Here is a 22,898-nt window from a genome sequence, read left to right as displayed (position 1 = left end):
TGTTTTTGGCAATTCAGTGAGACACTGTCGAGCCTTCGTGACAAATGCAGGAAAGCGGTGACATGCCGGCAGTCTGTTTGGTAACACCACGGAAAGTTCCTTTGTTTTTAAACTTCGTCATCTCATACTGGAGAGTCAGGCAGCCCAAGGTTGCAGTGTTTTCCGTTTTGTTAAATATGCTACGCTAACATTTACCTTAGATTCGGATCACAAGTGGCATGCATTATGTATGTGAAATCAACATTGTCGGTTAAAGAAATGCAACATATGATTGCAAACGTTATAACAAGAGGGTGTTCAAAAGCTTTACTAATACGTGAAGAATGTCTCACCGCTAATCAGAGATATTTCACAAACTGAGCAACATTAATCACTGCACCAGCAGCTCAATGACAATCAAACAGAACGTCCTTCTGTCAGGGTCCTTTGCGGCGCTGACCTTTTCTTCTTTGGGCCAATGCACTAATTTAATCAATCAGTTGACCATCACAGCTGGTTGGCTAAAATCAGGTCGACCACCAACTGATTGGCTCTTGATTAGCTCAGATCAGGTCAAATGTTAATAAGACCACTACTACTAATACTAACGGTACTTCTGTTTGCAGAAGATATTTGTCTACTACTACTAACTAATGATAGTAATAATAATATCCTTTATGGTAGATTTTCGTCACACTGTAATATGAATCACGTTCCCCCTGAGTAAACCGGTCTAGAAAATAAGAACGGGGGGGCAAAGAGGAACAAGGAAAGTGAATCATTACTTTTGACTCTTGTTATTCCTGTGTGGAGTCACAACCACAGGTGTGATATAGCTCGATTACAGATGTCCAGAGGACGCGACACCATACTGGAGAGACGCGGGAATATAAAAGGCACAGTGATCCTAAGCTTCTAGAACCATTATCCAGTATGTCTGTCCTGGATTGATGTGTGCTTTGAAATCCATTGCATAACTGCAGTGCCACAGGGGACAACAAACAGGCAAGCTGTGCAGAAGGAGCTACGGTGCTTGGCAGGCGATCTGTTGAAGCGGTGACGCTGGCACAATGTGATTTTGGACCCTGTGCCTGTTGACCACACGGCAGCCCTCCCTGCTGTTGCCCTGGCACGGGGCATAGCGAGGTTGGCACACCGCAAACAAAGTGACCATAGTTGTAGTATAACCACACATCTGCTTTACTGGAGCCTAGATGTATTGCTTCGTGTCCATATCCAGGGACTTACATGAACCAGCGAGTCAGTTTTACAACGGTCACATCAGAATTACACATGTTTTACACAGGTCTTACACAGAGAAAGCCAAAGCCGTTTCATGGGTCATATCTGGGCAGCGGTCGCGCGTTACGGGAGCTACGCGCACATTTTTTTCATGCACCTCTTATGCTATTTTACAAGAACATTTTAGATTTAAATGAGCCTTATCCGAGACTAGTGCGAGCCATATATGAGCTAAGATGAGCTGTGCTGAGGTCCTGCGAGTTTAGATCAACAACCACTGAGTTTCATAGCAACACTAAGACTAAGACAGCCATTTGGCAGATGTGGGCAGAAAATAATTGCATAATGCATTGAAAGAAAGCTGTAATGGAGAGATTCTGCATAAGATTACATAAAGAAGGCTCAGTATCTAGACAAGAAAATCATAGCAAACTAAAATTGTGTCGTTTGGATCCTTTATTGGAATCGTCGCTTTTGCGATTGAGAGGGAGAACGTTGAGCCTTGACAACGGTTGAATTATGAATTACGTGCAAATGACGTACCCGTTTACAGACGCGACATGTCGGTCAGCTGAGCAACCAAGACACAAAGTCCCTTTGTTGCTTCCATATGGATGTTTGTTTACAACACCCGAAAGCTTTCTGTGAATGGTTGAATTGTTAAAAATAAAAAAATGTTTCAAAAAAGAAAGACATTTTTTTTAGACGTATAAATGCTAGCAATTGTCCTCTGTCTTTTTCTCTTTTGTCTCCCATTTGACTCATTGTTTCTCTTACGTGTAAACTCTCCGAGTGACAGCCTGCTGCTGCCTGTGCCCAATACGGAACAGCGGGATTCTCTTCCCTACCTTAACTTTAGCTTTGTTCATTACTTTCCCCCTTTGTTTTCAAATCCCATCGATCTCATACCGTAGGCAACTTCTTGCTTAAGCGCTCTCCTTTTATGAATAATCTCCTGCGCGGCCTGGGGGGGGGGGTTTAATCGACACTTTTGAGCGCCTCCACACACACTCCTTGTCCCACTGTAACTGTGGGGAGGATCTACCCTCGTGTTCGCCGCTCCAGTTCGTTACGTACTCCGCGGAGGCAAAAGTGGCCGACAAACAAAGGGTGAAGGGGACAGGAGGGGCGCTCGAGATCGTCCTTCTAAACGTCGAGATCTGTGGGACGAGGTGGCTCCCTGCTGCGGTCAATGACGGCAGAACCTCCCGGGGTGGTTTGCAGGCCAAATGGCGTGCAGCTGTACCCCGTAACACCCCACGCTGGTTTCCAGCCTCGATTGTCTGTTCCCTCGTAGGGGTACGGCTGGGCTTGGCTAAAGGCCTACAATTTCACGCAGAGACCATGTGCTCTGAGGTCTGCCGCGTCCTAATCAACCACCCCCCGCCCCCCCACCCCTGGCTTTTTCAACCCCAATGCTACGTCAGGAGTGGCATAAATAGAAAACTGGAAGTCCTCTTCCTAAGAGGATACGTTGCGGAGACATTAAACGGACACTGATTTGCAGAAAGCGATTTCAAAGCGAAGAGCGGTAACATCTTGCGTTTCCAGGGGAAAGTTTGAGATGAACATGAGCTTTGGGTCTTTTTTTTCCCGAGTGAATCGGTTTGCAGCGTATAGAGTAAAACATATGATCACTGTCCAAGCAGAGCAAAAACCCATAAAGAGCACACATTTTATCATTCTACCTCAAGAAGAAAACCAGCCTTGTGTGAAAACAGATCAAATTGGTGCTACTTCAGTAATTAGGATGAAACGACACAATAGTAATGGTACTACAACGGATCACGATGTTACAACCATTTCACTTTCATGGCACGTACGAGAAAATGATGAAGTCCTGAAAAAAACCAAAAACGTACGGTTTGCTTTAAATGTCTTCTCATTTATCGTCAAGCAAAATGTAACCAGTTTGCCTGAGCTCCGTTTTTCCGACAAGGCGTGTGAGGGAATTGTTTTCGGATGCAGGCACTTTCTCCTTTTTGAAAGAAAGAAAGAAAGAAAGAAAGAAAGAAAGAAAGAAAGAAAGAAAGAAAGAAAGAAAAAATCTCCACTCAATTACACCACAAATAAATGTGAAAGAACTCATTAAAAAAAAAAAAAAGTAATTTCTCATTTTCACACCTGAGCTGACATGAGTAGAAAATGTCTAAACAGCACGCTTGATCTAGACACACAGACTAAAGTAAAACCTTTTTCCCTTCTGTTATTTCTTTTCTCTCTTTTTTTTTTTCCCCTTGGCTCCTCGAACCTTGTAGGAGTGCTTTTGGGGAGGAGGGGTAGGGGGTGAGGGGTGGTAGACTTCTGGAGGTTTCAGTGTTAAGTAAGAAAGGAAGTCAGGCAGATCCTGCCTGAGAGCTCAGACCTCCTTGTCACGGATCTGGATTTGAGAGGACAGGTCTTGTCACAGCTCTCCTGACCTGAAGCGGGACGAGACACCGGTCTCATGGTGTCTCGCACCTCGTACGTGCCTCCTCCTCTTTATTACGCTCTGCTGCTTCAGCCACCCGGCGCAAAGAAAAAAAATAAATAAATAAATAAAGAGCCACATCAGCTACACTTGAGCTGTTGCATGTGTAAGTGAAGAAAACTGTTGCCCCTGAAATCTCTCTCTCTCCCCTCTCTGCAAACATGGAAGTGACCCAGGAGATTATTCCTAGAAAGGTTACTGAATTGACACAGACAGCTGTTGTGAGTTTTATGTCTGCGCGATGTTTAGTTTGAAAAATTGAGAAAGCCCCCGAACACGCATGGATTATTTTTTTTCCACCTTAAGGGCAAGTTTTATCTCGGTATAACAGGTAAGAAAAGAGAAATCGTTCCCGCGACGTGCATGCTGTTCTTTTTTTTTTAGTCTTCATATATGCTTGTTTGTTGTTTGCTGGTATGTTCTGTTTGACTCTGAGCAATTATGAAGGCTTCTATTAAAAACACAGAGAAATATCACAACGTGTGAAACCGAGAAAAAAAAAAAAAAAGAAGACAAAAACAGGAAGCGCTTGGCTTGGCATTCCTCACGTGGTAAAAGAAACCGACAAAATACACACACACACACACACACACACACACACACACACACACACACACACACAAAAAGTTATAAAATTTTAACGCATTTGTATCAGGAAAGCCACAACTGTCTCTCTCGTAAAGACTCTGAGGCGTGTGGCTTCACTCTGAAATCTGTTCTGTGCTGTTTATCCTTCGTCTCCCAGAGAAAACCCAAGGAGCCATTGCTGTCTGCAACTGCTGTTTTCTGTTTTCTTGATCCGCCCTGATGAACTGTGGCGCTGAGATTCTGAAGGGGCGAGGTAAGTAGACAGTGGGTGACTGTTTGTTGCTAATATTGCCAACAAACAAACAAACAAATAAATAAATAAAATCCCCATGGGGATCTTTTAAGTCTACAGAGACACTTTGATTGGAGATATGTTTAGGCTTGGAAGGCAGTATCTTGGCCAGATTAATCAAGGCTGGATTAGTCCTGTGGATAATCTGCCTTCAAATAATCCCACGCGCAGTATATTTAATCTCGCCGTCTGCCTTCCCTGTGATATTTTGATTGATCTGTAGATGCGAACAACAGATGATCAGGCGTCCCGGATCGGGACTGCCCTTGGTCTCGTGAAGCCGGCGGAGGATCTGGAGCGTTTCAGTCTACTGATAGTAAATCAACCGCTGACGCGGGTTCTGCTGCATTTGATTAGCCGGTCCACGTATGTTCCTTGTAAGCGATTGGTAAATCAATCGCTCCTCTGATGAGCTGTGACAGATAGACCCCGCCTATTTGTGTTGGGGGGCCGGACTCAAAGAACCACTCAAACAATCATTTTCAGATGGTGCCAGGAGAACAGCGTCGCTATAAAACATTCGTGGATTTCGTTTTTATAGGGACAGAGTCTGTTTAATTGCAACATTAAATTCCTTTTATCATAGCGATTTTTTTTTTTGATTAGCTCTGACCTTAAAATGTTTTACACCGCACCGCGCGGTAAGGTCAGCTAATATCTCAATCACGCCAAAAAGAGTGTCAACGTTCCCTCCTTCACCCCCCTTGTAATTTCCCACACTTTTCATAGCGGGAAGGTGTACCGACAAGACACATCTACCACAGTTACTGACTTGAGTGTTTTGGAACATTTTCAATATATTCTAAGAGCCAGCCCTGAATCTTTTCAGTATTATTTCAGCAGCTCTGACCATTTTTTTTTTTTCAGTTTTGTTTGCTCATAGTTTGAGATTTTAAAGGAGGAATTTTGTTTTGTCGTAATGAAACGCATCGTAAAACAAGTGAACAAAGGGAAGTTTTACCTCAGCCTCATAAAGAGGATGAAAGCCACCAGCAAGGCCCCCAGGGAGATACAGTGACCCAGGTAGTTGATGATTACTGCTATGTGGTAGTGCAATTTGCTCTTTGTCTGTGAAGAAAAGGACAAGAAAAAAAAGATGACATAAAGTGACAGATGACATTTTTAATCTTTAGACACTGGTAATTGTCAACAACAAGTTACTTAATAACTAAATGAACTCTGAATAAATTGAGCTAAAATATGTAAATGATACAGAATGCTTCATTTCTGAACATTTGATGAAGTAGCTGAAAATGTAGGTAATACTGACTTGTTTAAACCGAGTTGTTTTCAAACAAAAATCTAACAGAAATAAAATTTAAAAAAATTCAAAATCTCTGCGCTTTTATAAAATATCTAAAAAGGAGATACAGACTTCATCTCACAAGAACATTCTTCCAAAAAATAATAAACATTCTGAGTGCCACAAAACAAAAATGCTTTGACAATAACAGGACAGAGAAGAAAAACAAATGATATTGAATTGAAGATGAGTGAGTGATAGCAAAAGAGGTACCAGAAAAAACCCAAGCCTGAATGAAATATAGGAATTACGAATTGAACGCATTGGACCTGTCGCCTCACGATGAGAGCTGTAATAAGAAAATTAGAGATCCAAATCTCCGACGACACAGGAGGATTTCCTCCTCCGTAATCCCACGTCTAATCTGACGCTATCCTGGATTATTACTCGTTGAAGCTGCGGCTAGATTATGCAACAAATATATCAGATGGTGGTAGCGGTGGTGGTGTTGTAGTGATGCGTTTGACAACAGACGCTGAAACACATAACACACCAAACCGCCAGTAAACCTAAAGGTAGAAAGGGCCCGACGGCACAAAAGACACAGACGGTCAGGGTAAATTTTTTTTTTTTTAATTTAAAAAAAAAGCTGATAGGAGAGCGAGTTAGTGTCACTTTACCTATTTGCAAAACCAGGAGCGTCGGTGACACTATACAGCCAGGTCGGCTACAGTTTCCCGGTATCATGAATATTATAATCTTATCCCGGACGAGGGCAGATGTCCGGGTGAAGCTAGAGTGTTTTTTTTTTTTTTTTTTCTTACAGCTGTTGTCTTTAATTTGGCTCCTGGAATGGAGCAGCAAAAAAAAAAAAAAAGCCTCTAAAACGTCAGCCTAATTTATTCATTGAGCGATATGGGTTTGCTGCTTTGAAGAGCATATGTGTTTGTTTTCGCTTGTACGCATGCCATGTATGTGCGTATGTATGGAAAACATACATGCTGCAGCATGTTTATGACTTTAACCCCCAACCCCCCCCCCCCCCCCCCCCCCCCCCCCCCCCCCCCCTCGCCGCCCCGGATCTGACCCCTGCACTGGTCACACTCGTGGGCTCCAAAGGAGCATATGTTTGTCACGCAACACTTGTGTATGTATATGTGTATATGTGTATGTGTGTGTGCGCGCGTGCCTGTGTGTGTCTATGTATATGTGTGTGCGTAGTTCAGTGGCCAGATCCACCCTGCACCACACACACACACACACACAGGCACACACACACACACACAAACACACACACACACACACACACATGCTGCTCCTACCACCTCTCTCTCTCTATCACTCTCTCTTGGATCTGCCTCCTCTCGCTACAGAAATCTGTCGGCAATTTCCTCTTGTTCCCGTAAAAGAGGCCAATGAAACGTACTCCTGCTGGCAGCCTCAAGTGTTCGTGGAGCGTTAGACAGCAGCAGCGCACGGTGAGAGAGAGGAGGAGACAGGAGCTCTGAAACGAACCTCACCCCCCCCCCCCCCCCCCTTTTCTGTGGTGAGTGATGGCGACAGGGAGGGGCGCACTGGTTCTCAACGGTGCAAGCCGCTGTCGTTTAACCCCGTAAACACCAAACCGAGAGCGGGTTTCGTCCGCGACGGTACTCTTTTTTCGCGAAACTGAGGAAGAATATCGCGTCCTTCGCCTGATGAGACCGTATCTTCTGCTTAGAGAACAGAGAAACCTTGGAGATGAAGTGAGACACGGTGCAAAGCGGAACGATAATTCCCGGCAAGCGTGCGAGGTCTTTTTGTGATTTAGAGGGAGAGATTAAACCATTTTAATTAAAATCTGGGAGGGGTGGCCGGGTGGATATCGGGCCTCTGGCCTATCATTTCTCTATTGATTTTGGCAGCAGAAGTGTAAAGTCCATTTTAACCCAACACCTAATGAATTCCACCACTCTCTCAGATGCCTCAGCATGGAGGACATTTTTAACAATACTCTCTTCCTGTTCTCTGAATCACTGTGGGCTTGTTCTTTCCTGAGGCATGGCTTTAAAATATTCTCTCTCTCTCTCTCTCTCTCTCTCTCTTTTTATTCATGCCTTTTCCGTCTCTCTTTCACGTGGCTGTGAAAACTTCTCATTCATCTGCAGCCGCAACCGAGCCGCTGTTTGTTTGTCACTATGCAAATGAGAGAGAAACAGAGAGAGCGAACAAGTAAAAATAGACAAACCGCAGCCTTGCCATTCCTGCAGGAACTACTCTCTGTTCATTCGTGCGCATCAGCATACCTTCACCGCGACGATACGTCAATCCAAAAAGTGGGCGTGGCCATGTATGTCGCGATTCAGCTTTCCAGACACATAACTTCACTTCCGCCGTTGCTTTAGGAGAGCTGTTTTTGTTGTCGTTGTTGTTGTTGTTTTGGTAGCGTTTTAAAAATAGCCCTTTTTTATTCTCTTCACCTCTCTCTGGCTACCTTTCGGGTCTCCTGAGGTGCTTTAGCTTACGCGAGCTAAGGCTGATGCTAGCCAAGGCGCTTGCATTAACACCAAATTGCTTGTTCTGCACTCAAGGGAATGTGGGAAAAAGCCACTGAAGACAGCATCGATTCCACTGACGTCTCTCTTTTTTCCTCAAGAACTTGACCCACAAAAACCTCTGCAAAGAGCATTTTTGTGTTTGAGGTGCACGGAAAGGTCACGGTATAAATTTTGCATCAGCGTAACCTCGGAAAATAATGGTTTAGGTGCGTTGGGGGGGGGGGGAGCGAGAAAGTTCAGGGATTAGTTTCTCGTGTTCTCGACGCTGGTGAGTAAGAAGTAGGCGATGGCAGAGGTAAATTCCCAGGTTTACGTATGTTTAAATTGTTAATATAATGCTTATGAACAATATTAGAATGTCGCCACATTGTTGAGAGAAAATGGAAGAAACAGCCGTCGCAAGTGGGTGTCTGGAGACAACTGCTGATTGAAATACAGCTTTCATGTTTTTATTGTTTCCTGAAATTGATCTATTAAAATCAATGTGGAAAACAACCGGCTGTTTCAAAAACCATTTTCAGGATGTTAACAAACACTCGTGAATTCAATAACAATAAAGACAAACTGCTGGGTCACATACACTCGTTTTATTTAGCGATGTGTGCATGGCGGGACCTAGCAGGTGCAAAAGCCATTGGGACTGTAATTCTTTTAGTGGTATCATGTGCTGAAAGTTTTATACAGTTCTCTCGCTCTCTCTCTCCCTCCCTCTCTCTCCTTCCCTCTCTCTCTATATGTAGATAGATAGATAGATAGATTGATTGATTGATTATGTATCTATCTATCTATCTAGATACATAATCTATCTATCTATCTATCTATCTATCTATCTATCTATCTATCTATCTATCTATCTATCTATCTGCCTGCCTGTCTGTCTGTCTATTCAGAATCGCATTTAAATTTTCAGAGATATCTATGTATTCTCTCTATGTTTGTATATATTTGGAAACTACATGTGCATTACATATGTAAAATGACATGCATATATTCAGAGATGCCTCTATACAGGTACATTCTTTATATACTTTTATATTTTGTGTCTACATTTACATTTTCATGTAAGTAATTATTGAGAATTCCAAGAATGTGGATTGGGAATGTGGCCTGGGCCAAACGTAATTGCAAAGGTACGACCACTTCAGGTTTAACGGCCATGTCTCCCCCCCTTTTCTATAAAAATGATTACTGAAACTAAGACAACAAACCACACAACGCGGTACTGGTCCTGTCCGACTGATCGTCAGGCATTTGGTTAATCGTGCAATTGGATCGTGCAATCGGAAGACGCAGATGGTACCAGTCAAATTGGAACCGAGACTTCATTAGTCTGCTACTTGAAATTTAGTTGAAATTACAGTCTGTGAGATTTCAAGATTAGAGGTCTTAAAACTCACCAGTGCCTTAGATTAGTTTATTAACTACACATCAGACGCATTATGTTTTCATTATACATTTTCACCGACCTTAAACTTCAAAACAATGACTTTAAAGTGATGTTTCAGACCAACCTCGGGATTTCACGGCCTGTCAGAGCGTTTCTACGTGAATCTGACAGTGTCACAGCCTAATCCCGCTTCTTATCAAACTAGGCGGTAAGACTGTCATCTAAAGAGAACTGAACTTTTGCATTGAGAGTTCCCCATGACTGCTGTCGATGGTTATACCGAAATAGAATATTCTCCTCTACGCTGTCGCACAAAAGGCAAGACGTTCTGCTGAGCTCATTTTCCAGGAAATACATCGAGGACACTTGAATTTTTTTTTTTTTTTTTGCATAGGTAAATGACAAAGCTTCTTCAGCACTTAGAACAGTCAGTGAAAAACTCTCATCTCTGGCTGACACGTTCAAAGGTTTGCACATCTACCTCGGGTGAGGAAAAAAAAAAAAAAAAAAAAGTGCCCTCTCATCTTCTCTCCCCTCCTCTCCTCAGAGATTAGAGGAAAATACTCGACTCTGCCTCCCTTATTCTGTGAAATTAAAGTAAGTGAAGCGTAAATTTTTCTTTTCTTTTTTTTTTTTTTTTTTTCCTCCAAAAAATGAAAATAACCACGATACCACATCTGCTAAATGACATCTAGTCAAAGCGCTGACATATTTTCAGTGTAATTTTAATATAATTTTAACTGTTCCGTTTAATTAATACTGATGTGCTGTGAAATCTAATGATGTATTTTTTTTTCTTAATTTATTTTTTTCTCTCTCTCTCTTTTTTTTCCAAGCGGAATGGTGAGAATAAAACATTAGATGCTGTTGCTGAAACTTACATTGCACTTGATAGTCACTGAACTGCAGATAGTGCATGTCAGATAGTGCATGTCATTCGTTACTTATTTATTTGCTATTTATTTATTTATTTATTCATTCATGTTCTCTACTCATATTTGTTTTTGTGAAGTCAATAAATTTGCATAAATCAACATCAACTCCTGCTAGAGGTACAACTGACTCTTCAAGAACGAAGGGGGGGAAAAAAAAAAAAATCAACCTTTGATAAACGTCGTTTTTGCTGCAGTCTCAAAGTGTCAACGGACGCTAAAACCAGGTGTTTGTGTCCAGGGACACCTGTTTTCCTCCTCCTGTGGACGCTTTCTCCTTTTTTTTTTTTTTTTCCTTTTTTTTTTTTTTGGCCGGCGAATGATAGAGTTATTACCCTTCACTGCCTTCTGCTGCATCTCCCCGAGGGTTTGATTCAGCAGGTCTGTCTTTCTGCGTCTGCTCCTGCCCCGGCCTTGCGGCCACCACATGTTTCCCCTGTGTGCGCGAAACTTATTAATTATTTAATCCACAGTCCCGCAGGAACCAGATGGCATAGGTGGCAGGCAGCTCGATGTCCGTCTGCCAACCGGGATAGGGGGGTGCTTTTGGACAACCTTAGAGGACTCACGTGTTGTACTGGTACTGGTGCCAGTTAACGTCTAGTGTGGGTTGTCGTTGAGTTGTGGTGTCCTGCCTTGCGGAGCGACGGCGCGGTGCCGCCGATAAAGATTTTTTCCGCCGAGACGACCGCCTCTTCCATTTTCGGAGATTTCATGCCTATGTCTGTTACATCTTTTCTCTTACAAAGAGAGCCAGCGCACACTGCAAGTTCCTTCGACATTTTTAAGGTATAAAATAACAGAGTTGCATTACAGTTCATTTCCTTTAGCTGTAGTCAACTTGAGTCAAACTATTCTAACATCCTGCCAAACAGAATGTTATGAAGTATAGCATAGCATTCGCTAGATATTTAAACAAGGAGAGGCTGAAAGCTTCAATCATTCCCTTTAAATCAGACTTCAGCATGGAGAGGGTCCTAAGTTTGACCTACCGTCAAAATAACAGGATGTCTGAATGACAAAGACGCTGTGTGCCAGTAGCAAAAAGGACAGATGTGTTCTTCAAAATCATTTAGATGCGCAATTAAATCATTCAGCACAGAAACGTATAAAATCAAGGTCTTAAATGACCCATTATGGGAGAATTTAGAAAAAAGAACAGCGGGCGCTGTACTTGACAAGCTGTCGTTTTCACAGTCTTGTGACATGAGACCGTCCCTTATTATATTAAATTAAATTTGCGCAGATAGACGTGATGTATTTTGGTTGTTTTTTTGTTTTGTTTTTTTTTTTATGACGAAGGTGGAAAAATTTTGCTTGACCAACATATAATTGATAGGTTTTAAGCCAAAGAAAGTGGAAAATGGTATTTTTCCTGGCCCTTTCTCACACTCCTTTCTCTTATCCACAGAAATGACAGAGATCTCTTCCATATACGTAGATTTTGACAGCTAAATCTATATATATATATATATATATATTTCCTTTCTGCTGAATGTGGCAGACAAACTAGACTAACTATCTCATCTAGCCGGCAGGTGCTGGCTCTCTGCTGTAGTTCTGCATATCACCTGTCAATCATTCACAGAAAGTCATTCAGCGGCGAGCAATTACTTTTGGAGGGGAAACATATTATCCTCTCTCATATTACTATGCCGATTATCTGATTCGAGCCTATCCCATCGCCGGCTTTTTTTTTTTTCCCTACGTTTAACGGGATAAAAGTCCTTCGCGGTCGAGCCCGTAGAAGTCATTTTTTTCACTCTGTCCATGCATATTTGCATATTACTTGAATTCATTCTTTTAAGGAATTTGCCCAAATACATCTTCACCCTCCTTATATTTCCTGTATTACTTACAAAAAAAAAAAAAAAAAACAACTTACAGCTATGAACGATGTTCTTTGGCCTAGATCTTTCTGTTATGGTGATGGATGTTATTTGAGAGCAGGGCACCAGAACTGTGTGTGAAAAGTTCTCCTCCTATACTACTATATATAGTTAGATAGCCTGTGGTGAAAGATTGAAACAGAAACAGGTTGCATGCTAGCCCACATAAAGCTAATCTCAGGCCGACATCTCAGACGGGCGCATCTGACTCCTGGTCGTGACAACTCCATTCGACACAACTGAATCAAAAGAAACCCGAGAGAACCTAAAGGCGATTTGGGCCTTCGATCGCTTCTCAGGTTCCAACCCCAAAAGTGTGTCAGAGACGATTACGTGTTGCTTTGTGGGTGTAGGTGCCAATTGTAATCTACAGGTTACAAATAGTATGGCAGTGCCTAAAAATAGAACCCGAATGTCGTTGTACCATGTACAACTCATCAACTGCCATGAAAAAGGTTTTGTGGCTCTGTGAGTTAAAAACAGATAGTGTTCAAAATTGATTGTGTCATACAGTAAATTTGTCATTTTAGTTTATAATTTTCATTTGTGTCCTCGAGTTCAGACACTAGAGTTACAAAAAAAAAAAAAAAAAACCATATTTCAGGCATTTTAATATATATTACCAGTGGAGCAGAGGAGCAGATACATATTTCTCTTACTTATGTTTCTGCTTCACTGATCAAAGATTGACTCAATTACACAAACCATTACACAGTCTCGAACTAACTGCAAAAGCGGATGATTTATTAAAGTTTAACGTTTATCTGAAGCGTGATTGGTGTGCTCTGATTTCGCGCTGCTGGTCTCCTATTGTCAAGAAATTCAGCCGATATATTAATGCATTATCATTGGCCTCATCCTCCTGTTCAATTTCGCTGATACCAAAGGTTGTTTGCCTGGATGTGTTACAGCCACCCAGCATGCCTGGTTAAACAGCGACTTTGAACGGAGATAAAGGAACAATACATTATTTATCCTCATCTCCGCCCACTCCTCTTACAGAAAATGACGGTTGATTAATCTTTTAGATACCCTGTCTGACCGTAAGTGAAATGTCTCTCCGCTCTGTCCGCCTTACGCGCCCGCCGCATGCGGGATGAGGCGCAATGCGGTCGGGGGTTAGGATGAAACCCGAAAAAAAAAGAAGAAATAAAAACGTTTAATCGTTTCAACGAAATGTCAGTGCGCTCGCATGTGTAAGAAATCAGAGCTTTGACTTTTCATCTTTAAATGTGTGTCCTTTTATGATGAAAAGAGTTCAGACTTCAGAGATAATTGGCATTTTCCTGTTCACGGGTCGCTCTTGATACCCGGTATAATAGCGGTTTTGGTGTGAAGCTCAAGAGTTCTGTTCAATTCTCGAGCGTGAAAAACGCTGACTGGTTGGACGTACCTGTTTTATGATGGCCTGACATTGGGAATAGTTTCCTTTCATCGCCCAGGTCCCATTGGACAGGCACTCTCTGTATACACTGTCTGGAGAGAGAGAGACACAAAACAAAGACACAGTTTAGAGAATTAGCCCTGATTAATTAAAGAAAATCTCATAGAATGTGTGACCGTGACCTCAGTTCAAACCAGAGCATTCAGTATTCAGTTCTAACCCATTATAGATCTATGTCATATCACTGAGTACTTTCATAATCTAACACTGTACAAGATCAATATTAAAACCATGTGAATGTCATCGCTGGTCTATGTTTGATAATTGGACAGACATTGCACTCATGTTATGTTTTATACACTCTGTTTCTGTGAATGATTTGCTGTTACGCAATGTCCATCGGGTCACATATTGTCATGTCACATACGATACAATCCATATTTGATGCCAGTACTTAACATTTGCTTATCATTGACTTTACCAAGTAAAGTTCCAAACATAGTTTTTGACAAAAAATTAAATAAAGCTGTGTTTCATAGTGTGTGTGTGTGTGTGTGTGTAATGTTCCAGAAATAGTTTCTGATACAAATCAAATAAAGCTGTGTTTCATAATGTGTGTGCGTGTGTTTGTGAGTGTGTGTGTGTGTGTGTGTCTGTGTGTGTATGTGTGTGTGTGTGTGTGTGTATGTGTGTGTGTGTGAGTGTGTGTGTGTCTGTGTGTGTGTGTGTGTTCTGAAACTCAATGTAAAATCCCAGATAAACACGTGATGTTCTCTCCCCTGCTGTCTGTTCCCTTTTAACCTGTGACATTTTTGTTCGTTGCTGTCACACGGTTGCCATGGAGACCCCTGTATCACAGTCCCGTCACGTGATAACTGTGTGCGGCCCGTGTGGGCAGGCGAGTCTTTAACCCAGAGTCACTCCTAAGGTACTGCGGTTGGACGTCTGAACAAGGCTTAATTGCAAAGAAACAAACCGCGCATACTTGTTTTCCTCAGTTTTACTGGAGGAGAGGTGACTGAGGGTAGAGACATTCATATCTGTGAAAGATGATGACCAATACAGCGCTAGTTTCCATTAACCTCAGCTTGTTAGAGTTAGATATAGAACCAGGAACATGTTAGTGACACACAGAGTACTCTCTCAGTTCATGTCTTTTTTTAATGTATTTATTTATTTATTCGAGGAAGGATGGAGTGGGAGCAAGCTGAAGAACATCAAAATAAAATGTTTAAAAATTTGTCTCTTCTACGGTGTCCTTACGTGATCTCAGAATCAGAGGAGTTTTGAAAACGCGTTAAAATTTCGTTTCAGCGCCGATTTGATTATGCAGTGTTGACATGTTGGTACTCTTTCTCAGGACACGAAGCCAAAATGTGACAGATATCAGAGTCAAAGGTCTCGGCACAATTTGTTTCTGTTTCCATCTATAGCCCGTCTAAAGATTATAGAGCGGACCACTGAAAACAAACACATTTGAAATAGCACAAGCAACTGTGAGGTCATTACCTCATAACTGACGTTTTATAATGTGACCCCCCCCCCCCCTCCCAGTGCACATCTTCATCAGTATAATTAATCTGTGAAATGTATTTATTCATTCAAAAACTGAATGAAAAGAAAAAAAACCAAACAACAACAAAAAAACTTCGGCTTTATTTACAAAACCTTAAAGCATTGCATGCGCAATATGAAATGAGTCAGTGGTGAGTAATGATAAGCACCAAAAAAAAAAGCGCTGTTTTTTTTTGTAACATTTTCACTTTCGGGGGATTATCATCACCGATGAAATAATAAAAGATACAGCTACCACAGGATATTTTGCATTAAGGGTTTTGTGCTTGTTTTGATTTCCTCTGAATAGAACCGTAATCCTGCAGACCAGAAACGGATGCTGACTGAGCCAAACGTATTCCAGGGTAGATGTTTAGGCACATGCGAAACACACACACACACACACACACACACACACATACACACACAGTAGTTGGACCCTTTCCATATTGTCACCAACAGACGCTTTAAGTCAAATCACATGAACGCATATGACCTCATGGACTCACATGGACCATTTCCACGGTAGAGCGACCAGTCGGTCACAGAAAATTGGGAAGAGAGCTTTGTACTCACACAGTGTATGTGTGTGTGTGTGTGTGTGTGTGTGTGTGTGTGTGTGTGTGAGTGTGTGTGTTCGTGAAGTGGGGGGGGGGGGGGGGGTGTGTGTGTGTGTGTGCGTCACAGACTGTTTTACAGTTAAAGCACAGATGCATAATGACACACAAGAGCCCAAAAGGCAATACGGTACAATGAAATGACTAAGTCAGTACTGCTGAGTTAGCTGCCGCTCATGGCATCACACACACACACACACACACACAAAAAAAATAGTAACGTCCAACAGACTGCAGGCGTAGCAAATGCAATAAAAGCAAGTACCAAGGTCAGAGGAGAGAAGGATAAACTGAGAGGACAGAGTGCTGGGAGAGACGTCCGGATATGCAATAAACTTTCACTCTCTTCCGTCTTCATTTTTTTGGGTTTTTTTTTTGGGGGGGGGGGGGGGGGGGGGGGGGGGGTTTCCATAGCTTGAAATTTTTCTGTCCCGTTGTGTTTGCCACAGGGCCTAAAAAGTTATTTTCTTTTGATTCGACAATTTCCTTTGTCCCGTAAATCAGCGAGTACGGCAGGAGAAAAAAAAAAAAAACCCCACAAAAAAACAAAAAAGGCTGATGTTGTCAGTTACCACATCCTTCTTTTATTCGTCAGTAATAAAACAACAATAACAATAACAAAAAAAAAAAAAAGAAAGGAAGAAAGTTTGTCTGTGTATTACTGGTGTGTTATTTTTGTGTATTTGTGGTGAATGATCCCATTACGCTGATGATGAAAGAAATTTATTAAATCAATATTTTATTTCTTCATTTCCTTGGATGAGATTAGACAAACTGGGAGGCTTAATGGTTGTCAAGAGAATTACTTTCCAGCGTATATTTCAGAACTCTTGGATGTTAAGAAGAGTTTGATTTGACCCAGGCAAGGCGGAGAGGTTTTTTTTTTTTTTGGGGGTTTTTTTTTTTTGAGTCCAAGAACGGTTCAGGAATACCACTGCAAAGTGTGATCATGTTGGATTCAACGGTCCAGTCTGTGTGAGGAAACTTTTTCCATCCAATTCTAGAACTTTCCCCAAATATAGTATAGTGCCAAGGAAACATCTGGAAGTACTGTCAGGGATATGTATTCTTCTCTCTCCCCTGAACCCCCCCCCCCTCCTCTTTCTCTCCTTTTTAAAATTTTCTTATTTTCTTTTTTTTTCCTAGTTCTTATCTCATGCCATTCACCTTCTTTTTCTCCTGCTCTTCTTCTTCTTCTTTTTCTGCCTTCAGTCTCTTCATCGTTCAAAGTCCTGCTCTTGTTGTCTTCTCCTTATTGCGCTTTCAACGTTTTACCACGGTCTCTGTCTGTCTGTCTGTCTCTCCCTCTCTCTCTCTCTCTCTCTCTCACACACACACACACACACACAAGCTCTCTTAAAAAAACTACATCTGAAAGAGATGTCGGTAATGCGTCTGTAAAACCAAATTATTTTATCAAGTGAAGCTGCTTTGCACAACGCCATACAACACAGCCACGTCACAACGGAGCCTGCGTCATGAAAACGACTACAAATCAACGTCAGAATGATACGTCTGACACCTCCCCGAGCCAAACAAACTGTTATAGCGTGTTCCAGTTTAAGTAATAAAGTTGTTCTTATCTATGTGTGCCAAAGGAAGATCAAATCCTCTCCAAAGTGCTCGCGGAGAAAGGAAAACTCTGCTCCATTTGGTACGTTTCCTATTGTCAGATTGCCAGCAAGCTCAGTGTTGCTCATTTCTGTAAAAGAACCACGGTCTCTTTAGCTGGTCATAAAAGGTACCACGTCTAAAAGGTCAAACAAGAGAAAGTCCTTCTGAACAGTGTAACGAAAGGTCGAAAACCATTTTACGGTCAAGTACGGCAGTGATGATAACACATTTGTTCTTTCTGTTCATTTCTTGTTATTGTGTGTGAAAGCCACATTCCTCCTGGACCCTTCGTCAGAGTGAAAAAGCTCGCTCCTGTGAGTGTGAATGAGGATTAGTTGAGTAATTGAAAAGCAACCTCAAGTCAATTCATTTCCTCCAACCTAAGCGTAGACGCATAAAAACACCCACTATTCATTCATGCACAACCTTTATGCTTTCAGTCTTTCGCTCAAACACCCACTCAATCCATTCTCTGCTCTCACTCCAGCCTCACTTCTCAAACATGTACTCTCTCACACACACACACACACACACACACACACACACACGCACACATGTACTCTCTCACACACACACACACACACACACACACACACACACACACACGTGCACACACACACGCACACGCACACATGTACTCTCACACACACGCGCGCACACACACACACAGCTTTTTTTCAGATAATGATTATAATAAATTTAAAAAAAAAACAACTTTCACACATTTGTCCTCATGACTTGTTAATGTGTTGACATAATACACGCTGTTCATTGTTAAAGGGATATTATGAGAACATGAGAACATGGCAACATAAAAATTAAAATAAATAAATAAAAAGCTGGCTCTCTACATCCTGATTGGCTAATTAACAACGGAGAAGAGGTTGCATTTGTGTGAAACTGTGGTATGTGTGTGTATGTGTGTGTGTACCCACGTAAGTGTGTGTAAGATCACAACAATAACAGATGACCAGTTATAATTACAGCCAGAATGTTCTGGATGTTCTGAGTCCCACATTCTTTAACTGCTCTCCTCTTCTCATTAAATAGTCTGTTTGGTTTTTCAAACAGGAAATGGGGACGTAAGACTGTAATGTAAAAGAAGTAAACAACCACTGTTCGTGAGTTCATCCTCTCTCAGGGCCACTCAACCCTGCCCCCCCCCCCTTCTTTTATTTTTGTTTCAGCCGCAAACAAAACTTTAAATCACAATGGTCTCTATTGTGTTCGACTTATAAAGCACATTCCAAATCGTGTTATCATTCTCATATTTTATCCCGAACTTACAATTTAAGACATAGTACTTGCCCTCATATTTACAACCTTGGCACCTAAAATTCTCTCTCACATTACCTATAACCTAGTTCTAGATCATAAAACCGTCTATTTACATAATGAGCCTGACTTAAATTGCAAATCATATCATAATTCATTTATTCGCGCAGCAACTTTCGGCGCATCAGAAATTCCTCGCCCTGAACTCGTGCGCTTGGCTCGAAAACCCTCGCTAGCGCTCTGTTTCCGAGACGAAACTTCCCGGCATTTTCCCCCTTGAATCCTGGAGTCCAGGAATTCAATGTATGGGCCAAGAACCGCTCAAAATTTCACTCGCGTACTGTTAGCAGCGCTTTCACGGAGCACAGCCCAGTGGGAGTATTGAATAAGGCTCCCTGTAATCACCTCATGAAAGAACTGAGTTATTATGCCTCGCTAATGGATCAAAATGACCCTAGCAAACACTGTTTCCACCGACTAAACCAATTGTGAGAGGACACGCTATTTGGCCATCGCTGACTTAATTGCGCTTGAATGGACTGAATAAGAAATGGTTCTGATTAATGCTTTTTCTTTTTGTCGAAGAGGACGATCCAACACGCTCTGGTCATGTCCTGTGGGATGAGGGTGGACATCTGAACATCTCCACAAAGAAACACTGAGTACGCCAATCGGTTTTTTCCCCGCCATCTGACGTTCAGTAACGTTCGGTAAAGGTGATTCGTTCTCCCATCAGCCAAACTTGACGTTCATCTCGCGTTTTTAAATATGGGACGTCCTTGACTCGTGACTTATGTGACTTATGACCATCCAGACTTATGACGGCTGTCCCGTTGACCGAGTTATATTATGTTCAAGCAGCGCTGTTTGGTCCTAACATTTAACAACATCTGCTCCTCCTGCCGCAAGGTTTTTTTTTTTATTGTTTGGGCCTCAGTGTACAATATTCATCATTAATTAACTGATATTATTATTATTATTATTATTATTGTTGTTGTTGTTGTTGTTATTTGTAATAGTAGTAGGAGTACTGAATGAATGAATGAATGAATATCCTTATTGTCCACCGGGGTGGAAATTTGTCTTTGGATCGGCATACACAAGAACAACAACATAGAAATTCAGACAAACAGCTAGTAAAACAACACGTAGGCCAGGTTACAGTGCATATTTAGAAAAATGAATAAATAAATAAGTGAATCAATAAATACATAAATACCTAAAAATAAGTAAAAAAAAAAAAATTGTAGTATTTCAACATGACTGTGTAATTTAACATTGTGTGAAATTGGTGAAATAGACAACAAAGCCCTATTGTATAATGTATATTTCAGACATTTTAGTCGTTTATATAGCCTTGTGATTCATATTATATGAAGGGATTTATGACGATGAAATCGACTCAGGATGGGATTGTTCGAATAGAACCCCGCTGTCGTAAGTTGAGGAGAGTCTATACATACCTGGCATTTAGTCTTATGAATATGTCTGTGGTTTTTGCACTGAATAGTTTTTCGAGCAAAGGGAATGTAAACTGGCCCAAAATCTCATTGACAACCAGTTTTGACACTCAGAACGTACTCATGAGAACAATTTGGAATTCGGAATAATTGTGAATGATTACTATTTTAAAGTGTTATGTATTTACACTGGTGCCTAATCATAATATGAACATGTTGCTTTACGGGTTGGTGCTATGCACATGACTCAAAAACGCTCAATCTTTCATTCAACATTAAACCCTTCATTCAGCATTAAATCTTTCAATCAACATTCAATCTCATTTCTTACATCACTTCCTGCTACTTAGAATGAACAGCTCCCCATACAGGCTTCCAAAGCCTGTCAACAAGCTACTTCAGATATCCTCGTACATTTACGGTGGGCTACCACGTAAAGCCAATGTCACTATCACAGCAAAACTGTCCATCTCCCATGACAATTCTATTAACATGTTAGCAAAAGTTTGTCAGTAATCCCTTTTCCTCCTTGTTCTGCTCGACAGAGAAAACGAGAAAGTGTTTGTGTGTTTGTATGTGTGTGTGTGTGTGTGTGCGTGTGTGTGTGTGAGAGAGAGAGAGAGGGAGAAAGGGAGAGAGACCCTTGAGAAATAGTGATATGCGCAGTCCGTGAATACAAAACGCTGCTTGGCATTATTCATTATAATAATTTGCTGACGCCACTAAATCTGGGCCTAAGGCGGCGGTGGCTGAGCTGGAACACAGCTGGCCGCATTGTACTCAAGTGCCTGAATATTCAGTGGGTGACTGTGCATAAACGTCGCCCTCGTTTTGTTAAATCCATCACTGGGTCCAGGGGGATTAACAGAATTTGGATCGTTCTCTTCTCTCTCTCTCTCTCTCTCTCTCGCTCTCTCTCTCTCATACTCTGTCTCCTGAGAACAACTAATGGTGTCTCTGTGGCCCAGTTTTCTCTCCCCTCAGTTCATTTGATATTTGCTTACATTCAGAGACACATTGCATAAACACACACACACACACATACACACACACACAAACACACACACATACGCACGCACGCGCGCACACACACACACACACACAAACCATCAAGTACCTACTTTATAAATCATCTTAAGTCGTGGCAATTTAAAAAAATGTTGCATAAACTACATCAAATTTCAGCTGAACTGGTGGTGAAAAACAGACTACTGAATTTTGGTTTGATGATATCTGTCAGTTTTAGTAGATCTGGGGAGAGTCTGTACAGAACGACAGGGGGTACTCACTGTTGGTGTTGTATTTGACGCCCAAGAAGGATTCCGGGCATGGTCGCGTCACCACCTCTCCCGCACTGCTCCTGGGCCAGCACGTACCGATGCCATCGATGGACAGATCACAGAACAGCCCTGAGACAGGCATCCAGAGAAAGAGATTCAGAGAGAGAGAGAGAGAAAGAGAGAGAAAAGTACTCTTTCATGAAGTGTTTCCCAATAATGTTGACTTTTTTGCCCAACACTTGAACTGCTGAACTAATGAACAGTACCACCTCAGTAATGAATTGAACAGATGAATCACGCGTAGTAACGCTTGGCTGGAATAAAAATATGACGAGAGAAAATATGAATGTCGCTCTGCTATTTTGTTCAAGACTTTAGAGATTAAGCAAATACATGTTGGAGTATAGGCTGAGAATAAAGATATTTAAACTACAGTAAACCTTAAAGCAACAAGATCTTAGATGAAAAACAAAGACAAAGAAAAACTTCCCTCAAACTCTGTAACTTCCACCTTATTCATGTAATCATCAGAGCCTCGGAGCTGCTGCGTGTCGGTTAAAGTGTGAAATTCACTCTAGGTTCACTCTAGCCTGCGGCATACACGACACTGTACCCTCCCCCCTGCCCCCCCCCCCCCCCCCCCCCCCCCAACCCCCAACCCACTGTGTTTTCTCACCATCCAGCAAAGTATGTATAACAGCACCGTGTTAATACCCACCCCGACTGTGGACGGACAGATTGTTTTTCAGCCTCTAAAAGGGGAAGCAAGAGTGTGTGAGGACCATCTCGAAGGACGCGTGATTCGGAGATGTTAAGGGGCATCGCCAAATCATGCACAGCAGAGTACAACTACAACTGGTCCTCTTTCCCGGGGCCGAGCGATTTTAAGGTCTAGTCGATTCTAGAGGTTCGGTGTATGGGTAGTGTGGTTCTGTCAGTCGCGCTGAAAAGTATGTCAATACAAGCTCCTTTTTTTTTCTCCTTTTTTAAGACTTTTGTCCCAGGGATTTCTATAAAACCAACGGCGGGTTAAACCACACGCTGTCATGTCCGGCTGCTAGGGCTTACAGTCGGATACATTTTAATTAAACACAAAACTAAAAAAGCAACTGGTGTCGGAATAAATCACTGTTATATTGTCCTTGGGTAGACTGA

General features: G+C 41.8%; 1 protein-coding gene across 1 annotated transcript in view; it reads right to left on the bottom strand.

The window, feature by feature from the left end:
* Positions 1–22,898, bottom strand: part of crhr1 (corticotropin releasing hormone receptor 1) — a 166,011-nt gene that overhangs the window by 26,249 nt on the left and 116,864 nt on the right. Inside the window, exons 6-8 of the mRNA XM_030793977.1 lie at positions 21,753–21,872; positions 13,953–14,035; positions 5,533–5,639 (exon numbers count right to left, since the gene is read on the bottom strand). Coding sequence (XP_030649837.1) covers positions 5,533–5,639; positions 13,953–14,035; positions 21,753–21,872 — 310 coding nt within the window. The remainder of the gene's footprint in view (positions 1–5,532; positions 5,640–13,952; positions 14,036–21,752; positions 21,873–22,898) is intronic.

This window comes from Chanos chanos, chromosome 16, assembly GCF_902362185.1.
Source record: "Chanos chanos chromosome 16, fChaCha1.1, whole genome shotgun sequence".
Classification (NCBI taxonomy): Eukaryota; Metazoa; Chordata; class Actinopteri; order Gonorynchiformes; family Chanidae; genus Chanos; species Chanos chanos.
The sequence above is the reverse complement of the archived record's forward strand: the minus strand, read 5'-3'. Positions and strand labels throughout refer to the sequence as shown.